General features: G+C 41.4%; 1 protein-coding gene across 1 annotated transcript; it reads right to left on the bottom strand.

Moving 5' to 3' along the window:
• On the bottom strand, positions 1-26,829 carry LOC110514751 (lamin-A). Its single transcript, XM_036971154.2, has 13 exons — positions 26,594-26,829; positions 25,550-25,914; positions 22,381-22,537; positions 22,002-22,127; positions 18,853-19,023; positions 18,482-18,607; positions 13,396-13,616; positions 1,617-1,866; positions 1,347-1,454; positions 1,126-1,245; positions 918-974; positions 601-795; positions 1-400 (listed from the first exon to the last, which is right to left on the bottom strand). The coding sequence occupies exons 2-13, from the start codon at positions 25,891-25,893 to the stop codon at positions 365-367; spliced, it is 1,911 nt and encodes a 636-aa protein (XP_036827049.2). The 5' UTR covers positions 25,894-25,914; positions 26,594-26,829; the 3' UTR covers positions 1-364.
• Between the last annotated feature and the right edge of the window lie 240 nt (positions 26,830-27,069).

Genomic DNA, 27,069 nt, shown 5'->3' with positions numbered 1-27,069 from the left:
TATTGATCCATGCATAGTTATTCTATTCTATTATTTTATTAATTGTGACATGAATAGAAGCTATATGTGTTACAAATCAGACTGGAGACATACTGTAACATGCAGGGATCCATTGGGAAAACATATAGCTGACAGTGGCACTAGTGGTTCAATCAAATTTTCATGCCAACAAATTAATCTAACCTTTATTTGTGCTCTGTCTGGATCTAAACATAAATCAAATACAATACATGTGCATGTCTGAATGTATTACAATGTATAAAGTTAGAAAAACTTTATTGGATAAAGAGTATAAAAAAAGATATATATGTAAAAAATTGAGATGAAATGGAGTCCATGTGCACCAGTAAGAACTCAAAGAACTTCACATGATGGGGCAGTTCTCCATTCTAGATCCACTCTGAAAAATTAGATATATTTTTTAACATACGCTGTTGGTTGTGCAAAATATCTTAATATGTTGAATAGCTCAATGACTACACAACCAGAGTTCTGTGTCATTAAACAGGTTTTGTGTGCTTTCCAGCAGATGAAGTGTAGATTTCAAATGGGCCTACTTATAGGGACTAAAAATGTGTCTGTGGGACTTATAGGACCTACCCTACGAGACGTGCTGCTGCTCACAACATAGGAGTGTGGGAGGAGACCCTCAGCGATGCCCCCACTTCGGATTGAGCGGGACGTGGAGGACACAGAGAAGCCTCCGCTGGACTTGCTGTCAGCGGGCAGGCCACAGGAGCCACACCGGCTCCGAAGGTTATACTCACCATCTCCTCCACATGTGCTATGGGCCATCTGCAGGGGGCGTCAGAGATATATCTATTAACCACACATTAATTTTGCTGCATTCCTTATGGACGTGCCAAAGTCCGAAGACACATCCTTTTCATACTCAATTGGCATTTGATTGCACTCACCATGTCATCATCATCCTGGTCAAATAGGGTGCGGGTCACCTTCCTCATAGCCATTTCCTGAATAGAGAGAAAGATCCGTTGCAATGTCACAAACTATAATTTGAACATGTTTGTGGGGCAGGCCGTCATTGAAAATAAGAATTTGTTCTTAAACTGACTTGCCTAGTTAAATAAATGTCAAATAAATAAATAAACAGTGAGTGCCCACCTCTCCGTTGGCACTGATCAGAGTGGTCTGGAAGTGGTCTCCACTGCCCCATGAGGTCTGGGTCTTCCACACCAGGTCAGAAGGGGGGTTGTGGCTGCCGCCAGCTGCAGATGCCCAGATCTGATTCCCCAAAAGAACATTCAGAAGTAATTTCATTTTTTTCACAGATAAAATGACCATGTTTAACACAATGATAATTGGAGCTTTTCAGACACACTTACCGTGACCCTCTGTCCAGCCTTCAGGGTGAATTTAGGGGGGAACTTGAAGGTGACGGGGGTGCCGGAGCCCATCTGTCGCTTCAGCTGCCAGTTTCCCAGGTTCTGGTCCTGTGGGAGTGATGTAGAGGATGGATTTACTGTAAATCCCTAATTAAAGTGCTAAAGCAGTGGCAGTAGATTTGTAAATGTCACTCTTCAGCCTCATCCTATCAACCTAATAAGAAAACAAACAGACTTTAATGTGTAAAATGCCAAACAAGCCCCTCTCACCTCATCTGCTTTGTTCCTGAGCAACACATACTTCCCATCCAGGTCCACTTCATCCACAGTGACACGTCCACTGGCAGAAGCCTGCTGGGTGATGCGTGTTCGTGCCACTGTGCCTCCTGTCAGGCCTGAGGCCTCACTGTCAGTGTTGTTGAGACGCCGCTTCTTGGTAGAGGAACTGCAGTGGACGGTATGGGTGCCTGATCCACTTCCTGTCACTCGCGTAGTGGGAGGGCTGGGGGACAGACGCAACCTGGATGGAGTAGAATTGATCCATGGGTTTTAACAACCGAGAAGGGAAAAGAGCAAGAGTAATTTGTGAATGACTGAGTTTGACATGTATTTGTGCTTCTGACCTGTATATACAATACTTTTTAATACTTTTTAATACTTTGCCACATGTGACTGTTTGTAGCCCTGTGAGTAAGTACATGTAAAGTATGTGTGTAAAAATGTACAATATGCATTAGTATTGTAGAAAAGGCTTTCAGATGTAGTATTTCTAGTTCGTCCCTTTAGTTAGAATACCCGACAGATCATCAGTCAATCACCACCAAATTTCTATCCAATCAGAGACATTCTCTTTAGCCTGCTTGTTGTAAGGGAATAGCCCCCTGAATTGTACAAAAATGAATGGCAAAATATTGGCATTGGACAAACCATATACACAATGTCCAATACCACCCAAAGCGGCGTTGATTCGTTCAAAGTATATTGCAAATGCCATATGGCAATTGCCAATTGTAACACTTCAAAAATCCAACAGGGGGCGAGTGCGCTCCACCGGGGTTTTTCATATTGGAAATGCAACCCAAGTCAACATCCAAAAGCAAAATTTTGAAAAAATGATTTTTTTTTCAAAAACGTATCACCCCTTAAAAAAGTGCTTTCTGGACCTTTTTTCGAAATTCTTTCGATTTTTTTGTCAATTACACATGTGTAAGAACTGTATGAATATACTTTTGTCCAATTTTGTTATCATAATTTTTTTTTTAAATTACATGCGCATAAGGCATATGTTTTGTCCATTTGCAATATGATTTCATAGGAAGTCAAAAGTCAAAAGTCAAAAATGTCAAAATTTGGTAAAAAACTTCACACATCCTTAAAAAAGTGCTTTCTGGACCATTTTTCTAAATTCTTTAGATTTTTGTGTCAATTACATTCGTATAAGAACTGTATCAACATACTTTATTCGTATTTTATTATCATATATATATATATATATTTTTTTTTTACTTGTGCTTAAGGCATATGTTTTGTCCATTTGCAATATGATTTAATAGGAAGTCAAAAGTTGAAAATGTGAATTTAAAAAAAAAACTTATCACCCTCGTAAAAAAAGTGCTTTCTGGACCGTTTTTCGAAATTGTTTTGATTTTAAATCAATTAATCATGTGTAAGAACTGTATGAATATACTTTTGTAAAATGTTATTATCATATTTTTTTTTTTACTTGTGCATAAGGAACATGATTTGTCCATTTGCAATATGATTTCATAGGAAGTCAAAAGTCAAAAGTAAAAAGTCAATTTTTTGGGGGCCAAAATTGACTGAACTGATGAACTCGGGATGGCCGGGCAGTGATAGTTGTTCATTTCCATCCCTCGTTGTGTTGATTTCATCATGTCCATTTGGTGATGTTTTTTCACTATAGAATCATATTGCAAATGCACGTGCAACTGGTGATCTGAAATGTGCAACTGGTAACTCCCCAAAAAAAGGTTTTTTTTTTGTTGTTGATGTTTCCTTACTTTTTCAAAGTCACTGTGCATTTGCAATATGTTTTAATGGGCAGGTACCATCACGAATTTGTCATGCTCAAAATTCAAACTATACTTTGCTCAAACTTTACCTTTGTCAACTTGTATTATCATAATTTTTTTTGGTTTTACTTGTGCATAAGGCATATGTTTTGTCGATTTGCAATATGATGTCATAGGAAGTCAAAAGTCAAAGTCAAAAGTAATGATTTTCCTCCGTGCAACTGGTGATCTGAAATGTGCAACTGGTGATCTGAAATGTGCAACTGGTGATCTGAAATGTCCAACTGGTGATCTGAAATGTGCAACTGGTAACCCCCCCAAAAAATGTGATTTTTTTGGTTTATGTTTCCTTACTTTTTCAAAGTCACTGTGCATTTGCAATATGTTTTAATGGGCAGGTACCATCACGAATTTGTCATGCTCAAAATTCAAACTATACTTTGCTCAAACTATACCTTTGTCAACTTGTATTATCATAATTTTTTTTTGTTTTACTTGTGCATAAGGCATATGTTTTGTCCATTTGCAATATGATGTCATAGGAAGTCAAAAGTCAAAGTCAAAAGTAACGATTTTACTCCGTGCAACTGGTGATCTGAAATGTGCAACTGGTGATCTGAAATGTGCAACTGGTGATCTGAAATGTGCAACTGGTAACCCCCCAAAAAAATTTTGATTGTTTTTGGTTTATGTTTCCTTACTTTTTCAAAGTCACTGTGCATTTGCAATATGTTTTAATGGGCAGGTACCATCACGAATTTGTCATGCTCAAAATTCAAACTATACTTTGCTCAAACTATACCTTTGTCAACTTGTATTATCATATTTTTTTTGTTTTACTTGTGCATAAGGCATATGTTTTGTCCATTTGCAATATGATGTCATAGGAAGTCAAAAGTCAAAGTCAAAAGTAACGATTTTCCTCCGTGCAACTGGTGATCTGAAATGTGCAACTGGTGATCTGAAATGTGCAACTGGTAACCCCCCCCAAAAAATTTGATTGTTTTTGTTTATGTTTCCTTACTTTTTCAAAGTCACTGTGCATTTGCAATATGTTTTAATGGGCAGGTACCATCACGAATTTGTCATGCTCAAAATTCAAACTATACTTTGCTCAAACTATACCTTTGTCAACTTGTATTATCATATTTTTTTTTGTTTTACTTGTGCATAAGGCATATGTTTTGTCCATTTGCAATATGATGTCATAGGAAGTCAAAAGTCAAAGTCAAAAGTAACGATTTTCCTCCGTGCAACTGGTGATCTGAAATGTGCAACTGGTGATCTGAAATGTGCAACTGGTAACCCCCCCAAAAAAATTTGATTGTTTTTGTTTATGTTTCCTTACTTTTTCAAAGTCACTGTGCATTTGCAATATGTTTTAATGGGCAGGTACCATCACGAATTTGTCATGCTCAAAATTCAAACTATACTTTGCTCAAACTATACCTTTGTCAACTTGTATTATCATATTTTTTTTTGTTTTACTTGTGCATAAGGCATATGTTTTGTCCATTTGCAATATGATGTCATAGGAAGTCAAAAGTCAAAGTCAAAAGTAACGATTTTCCTCCGTGCAACTGGTGATCTGAAATGTGCAACTGGTAACCCTAAAAAAAAAAGTTTTGATTTTTTTTGTTTATGTTTCATTACTTTTTCAAAGTCACTGTGCATTTGCAATATGTTTTAATGGGCAGGTACCATCACGAATTTGTCATGCTATAAAAATCCTGCAGGAATGTGAAATTGACTGGCCCGATGAACTCGGGATGGCTTTGCAGTGATTCTGGTTCATCTCAATCGCTCGTTAGGGTAGATTTCAGAATGTGACTTTGGTGATGTTTTTTCACTATAGAATCATATTGCAAATGCACGTGCAACTGGTCACCCAAAATAAAAAAATGTTGATTTCATTATGTCCATTTGTTTATGTTTCCTTACTTTTTCAAAGTCACTGTGCATTTGCAATATGTTTCAATGGGCAGGTACCATCACGAATTTGTCATGCTATAAAAATCCTGCAGGAATGTGAAATTGACTGGCCCGATGAACTCGGGATGGCTTTGCAGTGATTCTGGTTCATCTCAATCGCTCGTTAGGGTAGATTTCAGAATGTCGCTTTTGGTGATGGTACCTCACTGTTTAAACATATTGCAAATGTACAAGAGTCAAGTGGACAAGAGTCCATCAGTCAATTAGATATCATTCTGACACCAAACTGATACAAACTGACACCAAACCCGCTTTTTCCAACTCGTTTAGTAGCCAACTATTACATACTTCAGAGCTGGCTCAAAATTCACAACGCCTTCGGTTCAAACCATAAAAAAAAACATAAAACACGTAGTTACGTTCTAGCTGCGGGTCCATTTCTTATGTTATGTGTTGGCCTAGCTGAGGCGACCCCGAATCCCAAGTTTCGGCTCGATAGGTCATTTGGTGTCCGAGAAAAACCATAATTGGTGCTGAAAATCCACTATTTTCCATGACTTGCTACGGGGTCCTTGAATGAGCTATCGGACAGAAACGTTGGGGTCTGTCTATATGGGCAGAGACGTTCGCAATGCACCTAGTCTTGCGACTCTGGGACATTTCTAAATGTCGTCATTTTCGTGATGCAAAAATTAATTGAAAGTATTGCAAATGTACGAGGCTGTTTCTCGGTCCGAGAACCTTCTAGAGCCACGTAACTCACCACGCACCATCGACCGGAGGTCTAGAACAGGTTTCTAAAGTTTCGGAACTCTAGGTCTGACGGTTCTTTTTTAGCTCCAACAAAGCTAACTATTGCAGCCACTGTCTGTCTCTACGCACCCCAATACGTCCCTCCTTCCAAGTTGTGTTTTAGTGTTATTTTTTTTTCCTTTGAATTATTTGGGGAAAAATGACTGATTTACAGTTCATGGGGGTTGCCTAATCACATATATGAAGTTTTGGACAGATCTGACTTTTTTAACCCCTCGAAACAGCCCCTCGAAACAGACACCAATTATGTTACTTCCGGTTGGCACAGGAAGCTATAAATCAACACTTTTAGGGTGATTTTAACCACTTCCGGTTGGTCCAGGAAGCTTAGAATCAACACAGGTAGACCTCATAGTGGCCTGATGGACTGGTACCGAAGACAGGTTAATACGGCATTCATAACCCATATAGACTTCAGGTTGAAATGAGGGGTGCAGGCAATGTATTCCTATGGGGAGAGAAGTCAATGCAAACTGTTAAGGGTTAATGTTAAACTATTAAGGGTTAATGCCACACGGTCAAGGTTAGACTTGCACGGATCGGGAGGACCTTAGGAACATTCCTGTGGTGGAATTTTTCTTCTCACCCTAACGGTTCTCTCACTCTCACCCAAAATCAAATGACGTTGTGGGGCAGGCTTTATTTTGGGCCTACTATTCTAATGGTCGCTGCGCCTAGACCGAGCGAGCTACGGTCAAGCGGGATATCTCGTTGAACTCGGCACGGCCTAGGGATTATGGTAATGCCATTTCCTGCTCTCTGTGTCTTTAAGCACCGCACTTTATCACTCCATCCTTCCTGTGTGTGTGTGAGGGAGCTTTTCTTTGACATCTGTTGGGAGAAATGACTGATTTACAGTTCAGAAGGGTTACCTAGTCACACATATGAAGTTTTGGAGAGATGTGACTTTTTTAACCCTTCGAAACAGACAGTGTGACCCAATTAAAGGCACTTCCGGTTGGCACAGGAAGCTATAAGTAAACACATGTCTTGATTGACATAGCCACTTACAGAATCCTGAGTTTTAAATCTTTACGTTAAGAATTGACTGATCTACACAGGGTTAAATGCACAATGTCTATCAAACTGCAGGCAGTGTATGGGTGATTTTAACCACTTCCGGTTGCTCCAGGAAGCTTAGATTCGACACAGGTAGACCTCATAGTGGCCTGATGGACTGTCATAGAAGACAGGTTCATAAGGCATTCATAACCCACATAGGCTTCAGGTTGAATTTAGAGGTGCAGGCAATGTATTCCTATGGGGCGAGAAGTCAAAGCAAGCTGTTTCAAGTAAACACCTTCTTTTTACTGTGAAGGGTTAATGCCACACGGTCAAGGTTAGGCTTGCACGGATCGGGAGGACCTCAGGAACGTACCTGAGGTCGAATTGTGCTTCTCACCCTAACGGTTCTCTCACTGCCACCCAAAATCAAATGACATTGTGGGGCAGGCTTCATTTTGGGCCTTCTTTTTTTCAAGTTCGCTGCACTCAGAACGAGCTACGGTCAAGCGGGGCGTCTCATTGAACTCGGCACAGTCTGGAGACTATGGTGATGCCATTTTTTGTGTTGGTTTCAGAATGCCATTTTGGTGATGGTCCCTCTCTGTTTAAACATATTGCAAATGCACAAAAGTCAACTAGCAAGTCAGTGTCCATCAGTCAATTAGATGTCATTATGACACCAAACGGATATCAATTGACACCAAACCCACTTTTTCCTACACATTTAGTAGCCAACTATCACATATGTCAGAGCAGGCCCATAATTCACAGCGCCTTCAGTTTAAAACATAATAAAAAGGTAAAACACATAGTTACGTTCTAGCTGCGGGTCCAGTTCGGACATTATGTGAAGGCCTATGTGAGGCGACCCCGAATCCCGAGTTTCGGCTCGATAGGTCATTTGGTGTCCGAGCAAAACCCTAATTGGTGCTGAAAATCCACTTTTTTCCATGCCTTACTACGGGGTCCTTGAACGAGCTATCGGACAGAAACGTTGGGGTCCGTCTCTATGGGCCGAGCCGGTTTCAATGCACCTAGCCTTGCATCTCTGAGACTTTTCTAAACGTCGTCATTTTCGTGATGGTCAAAATGAATTGAAGGTATTGCAAATGTACGAGGCTGTTTCTCGGTCCGAGAACCGTCTAGAGCCACGTAACTCACCACGCACCATCGACCGGAGGTCTAGAACAGGTTTCTAAAGTTTCGGAACTCTAGGTCTGACGGTTCTTTTTTAGCTCCAACAAAGCAGCCACTGTCTGTCTCTACGCACCCCAATACGTCCCTCCTTCCAAGTTGTGTTTTAGTGTGATTTTTTTTTCCTTTGAATTTTTTGGGGAAAAATGACTGATTTACAGTTCATGGGGGTTGCCTAATCACATATATGAAGTTTTGGACAGATCTGACTTTTTTAACCCCTCGAAACAGCCCCTGAGACACCAATTATGGCACTTCCGGTTGGCACAGGAAGCTATAAATCAACACATATCCTCATTGGGGTATGCTGTAACAGAATCCTGAGTTTTAAGTCTTTACGTTAAGAATTGACTGATCTACACAGTGCACTATGTCTGTCAAACTGCAGGCAGGGTATGGATATACACTTTTAGGGGCATTTTAACCACATCCGGTTGGTCCAGGAAGCTTAGAATCAACACAGGTAGACCTCATAGTGGCCTGATGGACTGGTACCGAAGACAGGTTCATACGGCATTCATAACCCATATAGGCTTCAGGTTGAATTTTGTGGTGCAGGCTATGTATTCCTATGGGGAGAGATGTCACTGTAATCTGTGAGATCAAAAAACCCTGTTTTACTGTTAAGGGTTAATGCCACACGGTCAAGGTTAGGCTTGTACAGATCGGGAGGACCTTAGGAACATTCCTGTGGTGGAATTTTTCTTCTCACCCTAACGGTTCTCTCACTCTCACCCAAAATCAAATGACGTTGTGGGGCAGGCTTTATTTTGGGCCTACTATTCTAATGGTCGCTGCGCCTAGACCGAGCGAGCTACGGTCAAGCGGGATATCTCGTTGAACTCGGCACGGCCTAGGGATTATGGTAATGCCATTTCCTGCTCTCTGTGTCTTTAAGCACCGCACTTTATCACTCCATCCTTCCTGTGTGTGTGTGAGGGAGCTTTTCTTTGACATCTGTTGGGAGAAATGACTGATTTACAGTTCAGAAGGGTTACCTAGTCACACATATGAAGTTTTGGAGAGATGTGACTTTTTTAACCCTTCGAAACAGACAGTGTGACCCAATTAAAGGCACTTCCGGTTGGCACAGGAAGCTATAAGTAAACACATGTCTTGATTGACATAGCCACTTACAGAATCCTGAGTTTTAAGTCTTTACGTTAAGAATTGACTGATCTACACAGGGTTAAATGCACAATGTCTATCAAACTGCAGGCAGTGTATGGGTGATTTTAACCACTTCCGGTTGCTCCAGGAAGCTTAGATTCGACACAGGTAGACCTCATAGTGGCCTGATGGACTGTCATAGAAGACAGGTTCATAAGGCATTCATAACCCACATAGGCTTCAGGTTGAATTTAGAGGTGCAGGCAATGTATTCCTATGGGGCGAGAAGTCAAAGCAAGCTGTTTCAAGTAAACACCTTCTTTTTACTGTGAAGGGTTAATGCCACACGGTCAAGGTTAGGCTTGCACGGATCGGGAGGACCTCAGGAACGTACCTGAGGTCGAATTGTGCTTCTCACCCTAACGGTTCTCTCACTGCCACCCAAAATCAAATGACATTGTGGGGCAGGCTTCATTTTGGGCCTTCTTTTTTTCAAGTTCGCTGCACTCAGAACGAGCTACGGTCAAGCGGGGCGTCTCATTGAACTCGGCACAGTCTGGAGACTATGGTGATGCCATTTTTTGTGTTGGTTTCAGAATGCCATTTTGGTGATGGTCCCTCTCTGTTTAAACATATTGCAAATGCACAAAAGTCAACTAGCAAGTCAGTGTCCATCAGTCAATTAGATGTCATTATGACACCAAACGGATATCAATTGACACCAAACCCACTTTTTCCTACACATTTAGTAGCCAACTATCACATATGTCAGAGCAGGCCCATAATTCACAGCGCCTTCAGTTTAAAACATAATAAAAAGGTAAAACACATAGTTACGTTCTAGCTGCGGGTCCAGTTCGGACATTATGTGAAGGCCTATGTGAGGCGACCCCGAATCCCGAGTTTCGGCTCGATAGGTCATTTGGTGTCCGAGCAAAACCCTAATTGGTGCTGAAAATCCACTTTTTTCCATGCCTTACTACGGGGTCCTTGAACGAGCTATCGGACAGAAACGTTGGGGTCCGTCTCTATGGGCCGAGCCGGTTTCAATGCACCTAGCCTTGCATCTCTGAGACTTTTCTAAACGTCGTCATTTTCGTGATGGTCAAAATGAATTGAAGGTATTGCAAATGTACGAGGCTGTTTCTCGGTCCGAGAACCGTCTAGAGCCACGTAACTCACCACGCACCATCGACCGGAGGTCTAGAACAGGTTTCTAAAGTTTCGGAACTCTAGGTCTGACGGTTCTTTTTTAGCTCCAACAAAGCAGCCACTGTCTGTCTCTACGCACCCCAATACGTCCCTCCTTCCAAGTTGTGTTTTAGTGTGATTTTTTTTTCCTTTGAATTTTTTGGGGAAAAATGACTGATTTACAGTTCATGGGGGTTGCCTAATCACATATATGAAGTTTTGGACAGATCTGACTTTTTTAACCCCTCGAAACAGCCCCTGAGACACCAATTATGGCACTTCCGGTTGGCACAGGAAGCTATAAATCAACACATATCCTCATTGGGGTATGCTGTAACAGAATCCTGAGTTTTAAGTCTTTACGTTAAGAATTGACTGATCTACACAGTGCACTATGTCTGTCAAACTGCAGGCAGGGTATGGATATACACTTTTAGGGGCATTTTAACCACATCCGGTTGGTCCAGGAAGCTTAGAATCAACACAGGTAGACCTCATAGTGGCCTGATGGACTGGTACCGAAGACAGGTTCATACGGCATTCATAACCCATATAGGCTTCAGGTTGAATTTTGTGGTGCAGGCTATGTATTCCTATGGGGAGAGATGTCACTGTAATCTGTGAGATCAAAAAACCCTGTTTTACTGTTAAGGGTTAATGCCACACGGTCAAGGTTAGGCTTGTACAGATCGGGAGGACCTTAGGAACATTCCTGTGGTGGAATTTTTCTTCTCACCCTAACGGTTCTCTCACTGTCACCCAAAAGCAAATGACATTGTGGGGCAGGCTTCATTTTGGCCCTACTATTCTAATGGTCGCTGCGCCTAGACCGAGCGAGCTACGGTCAAGCGGGATATCTCGTTGAACTCGGCACGGCCTAGGGATTATGGTAATGCCATTGCCTGCTCTCTGTGTCTTTAAGCACCGCACTTTGTCACTCCATCCTTGCTGTGTGTGTGTGTGTGAGAGCTTTTCTTTGACATCTGTTGGGAGAAATGACTGACTTACAGTTCATGGGGGTTGCCTAATCACACATATGAAGTTTTGAAAAGATCTGACCTTTTTAACCCTTGGAAACAGCCACTATGACACCATTTAAGGCACTTCTGGTTGGCACAGGAAGCTATAAATAAATGGGGTATGCCTTTACATAATCCTGAGATTTAAGTCTTTACGTTAAGAACTCAGTTATTTACGGAGGGTTTAGTGTGTGTGTGTTATTTCAGAAAATCATAGAAAATCACAGAAATCTCGCAGAGCTCCGCCTCACACTTTAAAAAGATTCGTATGAACACCCCGCAACTGGATCTGTAACCGTTGAAAAAAAAAACGCCTATTTGTGAACATCTCCAATTTGTCATTGTTCCGTTTCTCTTAAATGACGATAGATAAATGGCTGGTTCTTTTTTTATTGACGCCGGAGGCTCCTTGACTTTGACCTGAAGTGGAAAAATAATTTCTCTATTTCCATTTAGGACCTTTAATCCCAGAAAAATGGCCATAACTCAAAAACCGTTGAGGCCTAGACGCCATCTTGTTCGGGGCCAACTGCCCATTATGCCAAACCTACGCTCACCAAGTTTCGGCTTCGAAATATTTTCAGTTTTCGAGATAAGGCCCCGTCGTGATTCGTGATGTTTTGCCAAATTGCCATATGATTCCTTATGCCCTCTTGTGGGAATTTCCGGGATAGCGGAAAAATGGTCCAAAACTTGTTTATTTTATTAAACGGAAACCGAATGTCCGACAAAGTTCATTTGATGACTTCCCTACCGCACGGCCCGACGCCGACCGCGAATTTTACAAACGATTTCGGACGTCTAGTAAGGGACCGTACATTTGCAATATGGACTTTTTCACTAACTATACACGAAATGCCGAAATGTTCCCTTAAGGTATGAGTACCGCCTCCAAGTTGTAATTGCTTATGTATCGTTATTGCTAGCAACTAGCTAGTTAGCCAGGCTAACTATTTTCTATGATTCATGCACACAGTGCATTGCAGTTATGTTTATGCTTGAGATTTAAGAATATTTATGTCCTTTTATTATCGTGGTCAGAGTTTGTTTACATTGTACAGCCTGCTGGTTACTGCGGCAGCTTATTAGAGATAGCAGGTTTAAGTTGTGTTAGTGAGCGCTCTCGCTCTGTCCACCATTTTCATGGTCAGTACACAGTTATTGCACCTTGTAGTGGTCACGTGTCCTTGCGGGCCACTTTATAGCTTACTGTCTATGTTAGCATACTAGAACTGTATTGTGTAGCAGTGTATAGACTGCAGATGTATTCTGCTATTGTGATTCATGTTCTCCTATACTGCATTATATTTTAGATGTAATGGAAGCCTATTAAATACACCATATCATTTTAAGTCCGTATTGTATTCACATCTGTGTGAAGCCTTTTTTCATTACATTTACATAGCAAATTGTAGTAAGCTTATCTGGTTAAACCTTTATATACTGTATGCATCTTATAGTAATAATCACATTATTGTGTCCTATAATATGTTTGTTTTTCTATTCCTTGTAAAACCACATCCTACAGTTGTTCATTAAAGAACCCTAAAAAGTACCAGTGTGTAGTTCATGGTGGTGAGGTGACTAGCCAATTACGACGGCATCCATACTGCTCTAGCCGGCAGCCCTTGTAGTGATTCAATATTGAAACCAGCAAGCTAACTTAGCTATCAGAACAGGTTTAACCCTGCCCTATTTTACAAGTATTGTATGTGTGACTATAAAATGCATATTTCTATGTCTTCAGTATACCTCTGCTCCTCTCCCTCCAGTAGCTTTCTGTAGGCACAGATCTCCATGTCCAGGGCCAGTTTGACATCCAGCAGCTCCTGATACTCATCCAGCTGCTGCTGCATCCTCTGTCTCATCTCAGCCATCTCTCTCTCCTTATCCCCCAGCAGACGGCGCGTGGTGTCCCTCTCACGAGACAACGCCTCCTCCAGGTCCCTCACCTTCGCCTCACGGGCTGCCAACTGGAATGGGTGGAAAGGTTCTTATGAAATGGGTAAAACTTACTTATTGACAGGGTATACATATTTTTAACAGCTAAGCTAGCTAGCTAACTCAGTCTAGTTGTTTTCTCAAGGTCAGGGTCGGATGTTCCTTGCAACTGGGAACTAATCTATTTTTCAAAATTAAATTTGATAAGATTTCCCAAAGAAGCAATTCAGTGAATAGCCTAAATTGGAAAGGTTTCCTCTACCGACCTTGAATAAAATCACATTTTAACTTACTTTAATGGTTGTCTGTGTGGTTGGCCCTTTTCCAGGTACGAATGTGAGAAAATATATCTACAGGAAAGTACGTCAACTTTTCAAAGCGCTGAAAGAGCGTTCAGATTTCTATCACCTGAAACGCACAGAAACATGTAAACACGTTGCACGAGCTCTAGAAGTAGGCATGCGTCTCATGCATGTATTTTCATCTTGTATGAATGCATCAGGTGATAGAAATCATCTGAAAGCACTACCAGTACTTTGAAAAGTTTATGCAATTATCTAAAGGACCAACCGCACAGACAACTGGTAAAGTATGTTTAAATATAATTTTGTTTAACATTCTTGTTTGTAGAGCTTGTGAGAAGAAATTTTCCAAATAAATGTAAGGCAGCCCAGCCCTAACACCTGACATTCTGCTAATTATTTGTATTAGACACTATTCATTTAACTATTCAATTCTCTCTTGTTTTGGAGTAAGATGGATGTCTAAACCCACTAACTATTTACATAGGCGTTCTTTGTATGATATGAAATAAAGTGTTGATCCTTTGAATTAAGTATAGTGTATTTTATGGTGATTTAATATTCCCCGTTTGTCTGTTTCATTTGATTGTCACTCACTCTCAATTTGTCTAATATTGCATAGATTTGCAGCTGATGTCCTTGATCATCGGTGTAACAATCCCTGTATGGCTGACATGGGATGCAACCCCTGTCTACAACAGCACTTCATACCCACAAACCAGCATCCATTATCCTAGTTGGGCTAGGATAACAGTACTTTAGGTCTAAGGGTGGGTGACATCACCACACAATGGTTACTAGGATTTTGTCTCACTTTGTCTTTCCTTGATTCCTCACATCCCATTTCCTCATCTGTATTGTATTGCAACTGTATTGGATGAGAAGCCACAAGGTCCCTACCCTTCTGACCTTCTCCAATGGGTTTTGAGAAGGAGGAGAGGAATCGAGGAAGGATGAATTGAGAAGTAGAAGCAACTGTCAACTAGCTAATGTGCGACACACTCACACATCCTTCTCTGCATCAACCTCAGCAGTCAGCAGAGCAGAATGTGTGAACTGAATCAATCTAGCACCCCCATTGGAATGTGACACAAAAAAAGGGACAGTGTGCTTTAGGACCATGTGGACACCTCCGAGCGGTCGGGTAGGCTGTTTGGAGAGTTTATCCAACTGGATTAAAAATAAATAATAATGTCCCCCCCACTTCCGAAGTTGCACCCCGGTTTAATTCTGCTACACTGACTCAGATCACACAGTCGGTGGCTGAGTTATACTGTCGGCGGAGTAGGAGGATGTGAAAGGGGTGTGACTGGAGCAGAGGTGAGTTCTAGTAGCCAATGTAATGTGAGGTCTTCCCCCCTGAGACTTAAAGTAGTGTCTCCTGTCCATCATGAATTTATCTATATCTTAATACAATAAGCATATCAGCTGCGGGAGGATTTTGCGTCAATTTGCTTCATTCTGCTACACTCACTGTCCTCCAGCAAGCTAACTTCAAGTGTCATTTGATTATGTTCGTACTATGTTCGTTCTCAATTCGTGGAAACATGAGTCTCATAAAATGTCTGTGTCCAGTTGCAGCGGGGTCGTTTGAATTTAGAAAATGCTCTGTTATTAAAATAAATACATTTTATTCTCCATGAAGTAGTCCACCAATGTGTATGCCACCATATTGTCTATTTCAAATATGTTTTCATTGATTGAGACAGGTGAGTGTCATCATGACATCTGGCACTTTGGGGTGGTTCCACCTGTCTTGATCAATGAGAGAACATTTGAAATAGACGAGATGGCAGCTTACACATTGTTGGATTACTTCATGGCTCAAAAGATTTATTTATTTTAATAATTCAAACGGACCCCCTGGAACTGGACATTTTATGAGACTCCTGTTTCCACAAATCGAGAACAAGACAGTATCACAAATACCAGGTTAGTTGAAAAACCTTTGGCAACATTTTATATTGGCAAACCTGTAACTCCCAGTATAATGGGTAAACATCTTTTGGGGTTAAATCACATTATCTGGTGTTAAAATCTGTAGCTAAACCTACCCTTGTAATGAAGGTAGAACTTAGGGATTTTTTACATTTTTAAAAATGTATTTAAACTTTATTTAACCAGGAAGGCCAGTTGAGGAACAAGTTCTCATTTACAACTGCGACCTGGTCAAGATAAAGCAAAGCAGTGCGACAAAAACAACACAGAGTTACACATGGGGTTAACAAATGTACAGTCAATAACACAATAGAAAAATCTGTATACAGTGTGTGCAAATGAAGTAAGGTAATAAATAGGCCATAGTGGTGAAGTAATTACAATTTAGCATTTAACACTGGAGTGATAGATGTGCAGATGAGGCTGTGCAAGAAGAAATACTGGTGTGCAAAAGAGCAGAAAAACAAAAACAAATACGGGATGAGGTAGGTAGTTGGTTGGGTGGGCTATTTACAGATGGGCTGTGTACAGCTGCAGCGATTGGTAAGCTGCTCTGACAGCTGATGCTTAAAGTTAGTGAGGGAGATATAAATCTCCAACTTCAGTGATTTTTGCAATACGTTCCAGTCATTGGCAGCAGAGAACTGGAAGAAAAGGATGCCGAAGTAGGTGTTGGCTTTGGGGATGACCAGTGAAATATACCTGCTGGAGTGTGTGCTATGGGTGGGTGTTGCTATGGTGACCAGTCAGCTGAGCTTTGCCTAGCAAAGACTTATAGATGACCTGGAGCCTGTGGGTTTGGCGACAGATATGTAGTGAGGACCAGCCAACGAGAGCATTCAAGTGGCAGTGGTGGGTAGTATATGGGGCTTTGGTGACAAAACGGATGGCACTGTGATAGACTGCATTCAATTTGCTGAGTAGTGTTGGAGGCTATTTAGTAAATGACATCGCCAAAGTCAAGGATCGGTAGGGTGAAGAGTGGAGGCTTTGTTGTGAAAAAGGAAGCCGATTCTAGATTTAATATGAGTCTGGAAGGAGAGTTTACAGTCTAGCCAGACACCTAGGTATTTATAGTTGTCCACATATTCTAAGTCAGAACCGTCCAGAGTAGTGATGCTAGTCGGGCGGGCGGGCGGGTGCGGGCAGAGATCAATTGAAGAGCATGCATTTTGTTTTGCTAGCATTTAAGAGCAGTTGGAGACCACGGAAGGAGTGTTGTATGCCATTGAAGCTCATTTGGAGGTTTGTTAACACAGTGTCCAAAGAAGGGCCAGATGTATACAGAATGGTGTCTTCTGCGTAGAGGTGGATCAGAGAATCACCAGCAGCAAGAACGACATCATTGATATACACAGAGAAAAGAGTCGGCCCGAGAATTGAACATGCATGCATGAATTTAACATGCATGAGCCCAAGGCTTTTACGGTTACAGAAGTCAACAAACGAGAGCGCCTGGGGACAAACAGGGCCTGGGTTAACCTGACACGCACAGGAGAGAACCATTATTAGTTCATTTAACTTCAAAATACATCACCAAATATGTTGCTTGAAATAAAACTAATGTTATGTACCATCCTGGTGTGATGATATGCAGTTCAACATTATCCCCACAAGGTGTCAGTGCTAGCATCTGTAAAGTTCAGCTTTACTGTAAACACACCACTAACTAAGTCTTGGAAAGTGAGGCTGATAATACATGATTGGCACAAGCTAGTGGTTCATTAAAACTAGTTTGTTGATTTTAAAAAGTCAGTGGGCTTGGGTAAAATATAGTTGTGTTTTGGAGGATGCAGACGAAGAACTGAGTGACATTGGTTAGGGGGAGAGGGGTTGATAGTTGGGTAATTACTGCTGCTAGCTAACTTATGAGGTAAACAATGTGGCAGTCAAACATTGAATTTATATGCTAGCTACATAGTTACTTTGTTGGCTGTCGTGAGAGATATTCATTTATCTAGCTAGCTGGCTAACAATGTAAACTGATATTTTTCTACCTTCACATCACGCTAGCTCCAGTGATATTATTTGCTGTGCTAGCCAAATGAAACACCAGAGCAAACAGAAAATATACAGGAAATAAATGTTGTCTGATGATTTTGTTTAGTGGATCTGGTACTAAAAAGTCAATGTGTGTATATTAGTCATTTGTTCCGTTTTCTGGTTGGATCTAGCTAGCAATTATGGCGCGCTGCAGCACCGGATGTGAACTGGGGAATAATCTCTTGTGGAGCGATGAACCGGTGAGAATCTGTCAATCCTCACATACATGTGATTACGAGCAGCAGTAGTTCCTGGTTTGGGTTTTTCTGACAAATCAGGATTGTGCGAAGGCGGCGTTTAACTAGTGCAGTGATTTTTAAGTCTGTGTGTGGATGATAAACGGTTTCCACTAACAAAAATGTGCTTTTTGGCCATGATAAACACAGGTGAAATTAGCGAAAAAGAGGGGTTTGGCAGAGAGTTTCCATTTGCGATGGAGGAGACTTAGCTTCCTTCCTTTCCACAAAGGTAATCGCAATTGTTAATGGCATGAAATGACAAACTTTCGCAAGATAATTTTACTTCTGGGTAACCGAGATTAACTGTGGAATCTTTTGGTTGCGCATGTGTATATAACGTGTTATTATTTTGACAAACCTGCACAAATACTATACCTGTTTTTGCAGCTGGCTGAGTTGGGAGGACATAGACTCGATGCGTACTCTGGTCTGCTGCAGCTCCTCATGGGCTGCCCCCACCAGGTGACTGCTCCTGTCAGCAGACTGGCGGGCATTCTCCAACTGGCAGAGAACAACAAAAGGGCATCAGTCCTTGGGAGCATGGGGACCAGAATCAGTGGTCGTCTAAACTGATGCTATTCATCCCTTAGCTATGCTGATGAAATGTACTTCAATCAAACTTGTGCTCAAATCTCTCAAATGGTAGCATGCATGTTGGCCTGCAGCTTTCTGAATATACTACTAGCAGGCACATTGCACATCATGAAGCTCTCTTTCTCAACCTCAAAATCTGATGGATGGGCTACCTTAGATGTATAGGTTTTCTCTATGTCATCCTTGTACATCTTGATCTGTAGCTCGTGCTGGGAGCGCATCTCTATCAGGGCCTCGGCCAGCCTGCTCTCAAAGTCCTCCTGTTTTCCGTTACCCAGCTCCACCATGCAAGACTCGTGGCGTCTCTTTGTTTCTCTCAGCTCCTGTAAGAGATTTATCAACAAAACTAAATCTTAAGGACCGGTTTCCCCTCAGATTAATTAAGCCTGTTCCTGGATTCAAAATAATCCTCAATGGCAAGTGTTTGTACATTCACTCTGCCAAAACAGTACACAGTAAAGGCGTCCGCATACATAGGTTTGGTTTGCTTCGAGTAGAACTCGGCTAGGCGAAACGAACACCTGTGCTCCCACATTCCCTCAAGGTCCTTCTCTTGAATAACGAGGAAAAAACAACAATATTACTGTTTTTTGTCCCTCTTGAGCCACTGTAGCAACAACATAGCCAGAAACAATTCCACAAAATATTCAGGAAATAAATACATTTATTTTCAGGGCTAACATTCTGACCACACAGCCAGTGTTGCATTTCAGGTTAAATAACAACCCAATGTTTATATACCAGGAAAAATTAGCTAGCAACAGCAAGCTAGCTAGCTAAATGTCAATGAATATTTAATTTGTTTCAACCTGTCCCCAAACTAATATAGTTGGTTCAGAGTTTGTTTTGATATTTCAACCTACGCGTCCTGATCATGTCCGGTGTGGATGGACCAAATCAACATGCGTGCGATGGCACATGAAGACGCACGCATCTAGTCTAGTCTATTTATTTATTTTATTTTACCTTTATTTAGCTAGGCAAGTCAGTTAAGAACATATTCTTATTTACAATGATGGCCTGGCAAAAGGCCTCCTGCGGGGACAGGGGCTGGGATTAAAAATGTCAATATATGACAAAACACACGACACAACAAGAGAGACACCACAATACTACATTGAGAGAGACCTATAAGACAACAACACAGCATGGCAGCAACACATGACAAAAACACGGTAGCAACACAACATGGCAGCAGCACAAAACATGGTACAAACATTATTGGGCACAGACAACAGCACAAAGGGCAAGAAGGTAGAGACAACAATACATCACACGAACAGCCACAAGTGTCAGTAAGAGTGTCCATGATTGAGTCTTTGAATGAAGAGATGGAGATAAGACTGTCAAGTTTGAGTGGTTTTTGCAGCTCGTTCCAGTCGCTAGCTGCAGCAAACTGATAAGAGGAGCGACCCAGGGATGTGTGCGCTTTGGGGACCTTTAACAGAACGTGACTGCCAGAATGGGTGTTGTATTTGGAGAATGAGGGCTGCAGTAGGTATCTCAGATAGGGGGAGTGAGGCCTAAGAGGGCTTTGTACATTAGCATCAACCAGTGGTTCTTGCGACGGCTATACGGAGATGACTAGTTTACAGAGGAGTATAGAGTGCAGTGATGTGTCCTATAAGGAGCATTGATGAAAAATCTGATGACAGAATAGTAAAGAACATATAGCTAAGGTATTTGGTAAACTATTTCTCAAGTGAAAAATGTGCACGAAAACTAGTAATCTCGTTGAGTGAAGAGGAAGAGGCGACTCCAGGATGCTGTCCTTCTGGGCAGAGTTGCAAAGAAAAAGCCATATCTCAGACTGGCCATTAAAAAGAGAAGATTAAGATGGGCAAAAAAAACACAAACACTGGACAGAGGAACTCTGCCTAGAAGGCCAGCATACCGGAGTCGCCTCTTCACTGTTGACGTTGAGACTGGTGTTTTGCGGGTACTATTTAATGAAGCTGCCAGTTGAGGACTTGTGAGGAGTCTGTTTCTCAAACTAGACACTAATGTACTTGTCCTCTTGCTCAGTTGTGCACTGGGGCCTCCCACTCCTCTTTCTATTCTGGTTCGAGCCAGTTTGCACGTTGTACAAGATCTTCCGTTTCTTGGCAATTTATCACATCGAATAGCCTTCGTTTTTCAGAACAAGATTAGACTGACGAGTTTCAGAAGAAAGTTATTTGTTTCTGGCCATTTTGAGCCTGTAATCGAACCCACAAATGCTGATGCTCCAGATACTCATCTAGTCTAAAGAAGGCCAGTTTTATTGCTTCTTTAATCAGGACAACATTTTTCAGCTGTGCTAACATAATTGCAAAAGGGTTTTCTAATGATCAATTAGCCTTTTAAAATGATAAACTTGGATTAGCTAACTCAACGTGCCATTGGAACACAGGAGTGATGGTTGCTGATAATGGGCCTCTGTACGCCGATGTAGATATTCCATTAAAAATCTGCCGTTTCCATCTACAATAGTCATTTACAACATTAACCATGTCTACACTGTATTTCTGATCAATTTTAAGTTATTTTAATGGACAAAAAAAAATTAATTTTCTTTCCCCTAACTTTTTAACGGTAGTGTATGTGCAAATTTTTTCGACTGGGAAGCATATGGTAAGATTTTAATTTAGCCAATTACCTTTAGCTGGCGAATTAGCTATAGTTGCCTCAATAAATGCTTTCAATATGGATTTCTACAAATTATAGTTGGTTTGAAGTTGAGACATTGAAATTTGGAGCTATTAACCTTTTCAAATATTATTCCATGTACATTTTGTAATTTATTGATGGTCCTTAAATAGCCCCATACGGATACTGAGTGTCAAACCAAATTGACCATGGGCATTATGATGGGGTCATGTGCAGCTGCGCTCCTAATTGATGATTACTTTGCTGCTGCCAGCTGTGGGCATGAGGGCAGGATTGACATAAACCCAACCCAAGGAAAACTGTTATGGAACCCTTCATTACGTGACATACCATTTATTCCTATTGTCTCGCAAATCTGAGTTTTGTACGAGACTGACTTTATGACAAAAATTATTCTATTTACACTTTGTAATCAATTTTAACACTATAACAAATGTTTCTGTCTCATATCGATGCAACATAGGCTGTTTTCAAAACAAGAAGTAGCTTTTTAGGGGCAGTTGCTGTTTAATCTTAATCGAGAAACATTACTGACCCATAATGATTACTACTAGTTTTACTGCAAACTAGTCATGAAGGTCTAGTTAAAATGTCTTAAAATTATGATTATCATCATCATGGTAACAGTAGTGACAATGTCCGACAGTCTGACCTCAGTGTAGAGGTTCTTCTGGAACTCCAGCTCTTCTTTTACTGTCTGGATGCGGTTCTCTCCATCCACTCTCCTCAGCATCTCATCCTGCAGCTGCTTCTTAGCATCGCTCAGACTGGTCTCCAGCTGATCGAGTCAGAAAGAGAAATAAGATGTTAGGGTATGGCATTCACACACATGTAGGCAAGCGCACACAAGCATGCACACAATGAGAAGAGATAACAGTGTCAACTAGATGAAGAGATTGAATCAGAATGAACTGGAGTGAAAAAAGTCAGTGACTCACAAAAGCAATAGTGGAACAATAGTGTTGGACAATAGCTGTGTGAATGGGATTGATAGTGTCTTGGAGAACCAGACAAATTGTGAGTGCGTTCACCTTGGCTAGCTGGGCCTTTAGGTTTCTGACCTCTGCCTCAAGGTTGCGTTTCTCTCCCAGGGCAGTGGTCAGGGATGCATCCTTAGAGTTCAACAAAGCCTCCAGGTCCTTCAGCCGGAGTAGCGCCCCCGCCAGGTCGGACTCCTTCTTTGTGTTCCTGAGGAGACATGCATTCACTGGAATCACTGGTTTGTATGAACATAATTATGATGAACAGTCTCTTGGAGTGTTGAGTAGATTTTATATTAATATAATAAATGTAATTTTATCTGTCTCCAATCTCAATTGCTACAGAAAGAAAGAATGTCAGTGACAAGAGTGTATCTACACTGACTTGATTACCTACACTGATTATCCCTTCAACAAATAAATCATGTAGATGTAGAACTGTTTTTCCAACAGTTCCTTTTTTTCATTCATACAGCTGTATCCTGTGGCTATTTTAGGGAGATGAAAGCCTGGAGGAGAAAGGTGGGAAAGCCTGGGAATGGGTGGGGGTGTTTCCAGCCCTGTGCTATGAGTCATAGTTATATCTTCATCCATCCACTGTGACGCATATGGTAGCCACAAGCCACGACCGTCTTTGTTTGGTTGAGAGACTGCCATGGCAACCCGGCCTGCCTTTGCCAAACACAAGGCTGTCACCATCTCAATATTTATGAAAAAATAATGGAAGCGGGGAGTGGAACACTCCAAACACTGCCACGTATTGTACATTTAAGTTGTGTCCCAAATGGTACCCTATTCCCTTCACAATGCACTACTGTTGACCAGAGCCCTATGGGGCATGGTCAACAGTTGTGTACTTTGTAAGAAATAGGGTGCAATTTGGGACACAGATTGATGACTGGAAAGCACAAAAGGGAAAGTGTTAGTCACTGGGCTTGGATTCTGTATAGTAGGATGGGGTGGGAGCTGTTTGGCTGGATGATGGTTGCAGTCAAACTGCATTGAGCAATGAGGAAAATGAAGGAATATGCTAAATAAAACCGGAATCATTTGACACATGCAGAAGGCGTAGGAAGTGGGTGTGTGTAGGCAAACTACAGTCACCGGACAGTTTCATTTGGTGCACCACCCTGTTCACGAAAATGGATCGCTCCTACAGTCACGTGACCATAGCTTGTTATGTAAAGAAGGCAGACAGGCATCGAGGGCATTCAGTTACTGTTCGATTGAACATTAGAATGGGGAAAAACTAGTGACCTAAGCGACTTTGAGTGTGATACAATCATCAGTGCCAGCCACGATGGTTCCAATATCTCAGAAACGGCCCCCCTATGCACAAAACAGTACAGTAGTAATGAGGTTTGTGCAGTGGGCTATAGGCCCAAAATATTATCACATTGGCTTTGCTTTCAATTCCCCTGCCAATGCATTGTTGTTCTTCTCAGACAATTTTTTTGAGATAGGCTATATGATCACGCTAATAGATCAGTTGTTGTATTACTTGTGAGGCACAGCTGAGTGAGCATAAATTTGAATAATTTGCTTTTTTAGTGGGCTGATGGAGCCTGCATCTGATAGTCAGTCTGAGCTCAGCAGAGGGAGAGGGCAGCAGACGGTCCACCTCTCAATGTCCCTCCAGTCTCCCTTTCCTCCGCTGACAATGACTGAAATGGACAGCATCATCCAGCTGATGGTGAAACTCGAATCGCACCATATTTTGTCTGCCTTATGCACAAATTAATGTTGTTACTCCTATGACCAGAGAAAGTGAAATATTCCTCGGTATTAAAAATTATTAAGTAGGGAGAACGCACATTTTATGACTTGTAAAAGTGTTAAATAGAAAGTGTTGACAGTGCTGACTAAAAACTTTGAAATGAACTCACTCATAAAAATAGCAGCTCTTTGCTGTATTCAATGACTGTCTGTCTCTAGTCATGGTTTTAAAAGTGTAGAAATCTCACAGTATCAACACCTGCTATATTACTGCAGACACGATAATCTGAGCCATCTGATTGGCCATTGGTAGGCCAATGCACTTGATTTGCTCCTCCTAGGCCTGTTCTGGAGGCAAAGGGGGCACCGACCCAGTACTAGGGATGGAAGTTCGTACCTTCAGATATATGAAATGGTTCAAAATGGGAACACGTCGCCTACCTGGCGTGTAGGGAAGCTGAATTGAGTGCAGCTACCGCCAACAGCGTGAGACTAATAAAAAAAATTAGGATCGCAAGGCTTATCGTTGGGTTTTTTTTTCGTTGGGTTTTTTAGGCTAATCCAAATTACCTTAAATTGTATTTGAGGTCAAAGGCAAACAAGCTTTTGATCAGAATCAGAACGTCTTCAAAAGGCATTCAAGCATCCAAGTGCCCACAAGAATGGAGATGCAATACAAAACATCTGGATCTGTTCAGATCTTAGGAAACTGTATATTTGCATACATTTTTAATCAGAGAGACAAAATTTCCGTTGAAACCTCAGACTTAGTCGTTCACATGGTCAATGCATGCTCTTGAGTTGGTTCCCCAGTGGTTGTTATATAACCACTGGAGACATTGTGGCAGTATAACTTTTACATCTTAAACCTATTTGGGTGAGTCAGAGAACCCAAACTACTCCAGAATGGAAACAGTAGGCATGGAAAGTTTGAATCCAACGCTTAACCATCACACACACTTTCATAAGTTCAACTGACTCTGTAAACCTGTGCCAAATGTGCCTAGCTTTTCTGGCTGTCACAGAATGATGTAATCAGACATTCTTACTCTAATTAATATTAATAGTCTAATAATACTAAACTCAGTTCAACTGAATGGCACATCAACGCTCCACCGCTCTCCCTGCACTCTAATGACACACAGACACACAGACACACAAACACACACACACCAGGACATTACAGTATGAATGTGTTGCGACGGCAGGGTAGCCTAGTGGTTGTTGGACTAGTAACCGAAAGGTTGCAAGTTCAATTCCCCGAGCTGACAAGGTACAAATCTGTCGTTCTGCCCCTGAACAGGCAGTAAACCCACTGTTCCTAGGCCGTCATTGAAAATAAGAATTTGTTCTTCACTGACTTGCCTAGTAAAATAAAGGTAAAATATATATATATTTTTTAAAGATTATCTTTCTTAATTGAGAGCTTTATCAATTGCATGGTGGGGCTTATAGGATAAAAACATGGTTTTTATATTGGAATATACACCGATGCTGTAGGTACCTGGCCTTGAGCTCCTTGTAGTCCTCCCGCACCTTGCCTAGTTCCAGCTGCAGGCGTGCACGCTCTTTGGCCACCGAGTCAAGAGTCTGCCTGGCGTCAGCAAGCTCGGCCTCATAAGCAGCCTTCATGCCCTTCATCTCCCGGCTAATCTCGGTCTCCGATTCAGTAATGCGCATCCGCAGCCCCGCATTCTCAGATTCCAGCGAGCGCACCTTGTCGATGTAGACGGCCAGGCGGTCATTGAGGTTGCACAGGTCATCCTTCTCCTGCAGCCGTGTGATGCGGTTGGGGGAGAGCGGGGTGCCCACGCCGCGGGGGGTTCGATTCTGGTTAGGTGTCGTCATGATAGGTGAAGGTAGCCTAGTCTGTACAGGGAGATAAAGATCTTTGTCAGAATTTCAGAACAAGGCCTATATCAAAGTCAATTAACTTGTCATTTGCATATGAATACCACAAACACTCAAATAATCATGAACTTCATATAATCATAAATCTCAGCACTGTTGCCATAGGCCTTTCTAGACAGTAGATTCCAACCCTACCGTTACTCTTCTTTACAATGAGCTGCGGTTGTGGCAACTGCTAGCTAGTGTGTGGACAAAAATTGCAGTTTTTGATGTATCAGTTTGGATATAGGTAAAAGTTGGAGTACAGTGGAACATCCCATCCCTGCATTGTCACTTTTTCCGACCCACATCTCGTGCCGGCTCTGCAGTCTCTTAATCTAACCATGATTGTTCCGACCTCAGTGCAGCTCAGTGTTAACAAGCATAACGGTAAGGTCGGAATCTGCTGGCTAGACATTAACATGCAAAAATTTAAAAATGTTATCTAACATTCCAAAAGAAAGTCCTGCTGCTGGAATTTGAAAACAACTGAGTCTAGTCATTCAAAACTTTGGCCATAGAAAGGCTGATCATAATTTAATTTGTATTTTTTTAAATATATTATCTGTTGGCTAGTCTTTATATAACTGGATGATCAACTCAAACAAACACATAAGTTTTGTCTCTATTTCATAGGACAATCTTCCATGAGTCTTACCTTGAAAGGTGTTGTAGGAAGGGGGAAAATGTAAATCAGCGTTTGTCTGATGGTCAACTTGTCTTTCTGACTGTGAAAATAGCTCCAGTTGTCAGTGTATGTTCTGTAAATGAATTACCAGCCTAGGAACACTGTCTGAGAATCAGTCTGTTAGTGCCCATATAGTTGACCACAGAGAGAGAGAGAGATTTCCTCAATGCTCCGCCTATCTTCCCCTCTCTTCATTCACTGTGTGTGTGTGAACTTTAGGGATGAATGTTGAATTGCCCAAGTAAATTCATGATGCTACATTTAAATTGCAAAACAATTGCTCAACACTAAAAGGGCTAATGTAAACATGGTTTGTCAGCATTACATTCCATGCTTCTTTTATTTCATTTGTGTACAGCTTTTGCCTCTACATGAGTATATCAACTATGAGGTTACAGAAAACATTTAATATTTGATGGTAGGCTATGCAGTCAGAAGTCATCCCT

Source organism: Oncorhynchus mykiss, chromosome 30 (assembly GCF_057628025.1).
Source record: "Oncorhynchus mykiss isolate SJ-2025 chromosome 30, ASM5762802v1, whole genome shotgun sequence".
Lineage (NCBI taxonomy): Eukaryota > Metazoa > Chordata > Actinopteri > Salmoniformes > Salmonidae > Oncorhynchus > Oncorhynchus mykiss.
This window is presented reverse-complemented; position numbering and strand designations above follow the sequence as displayed.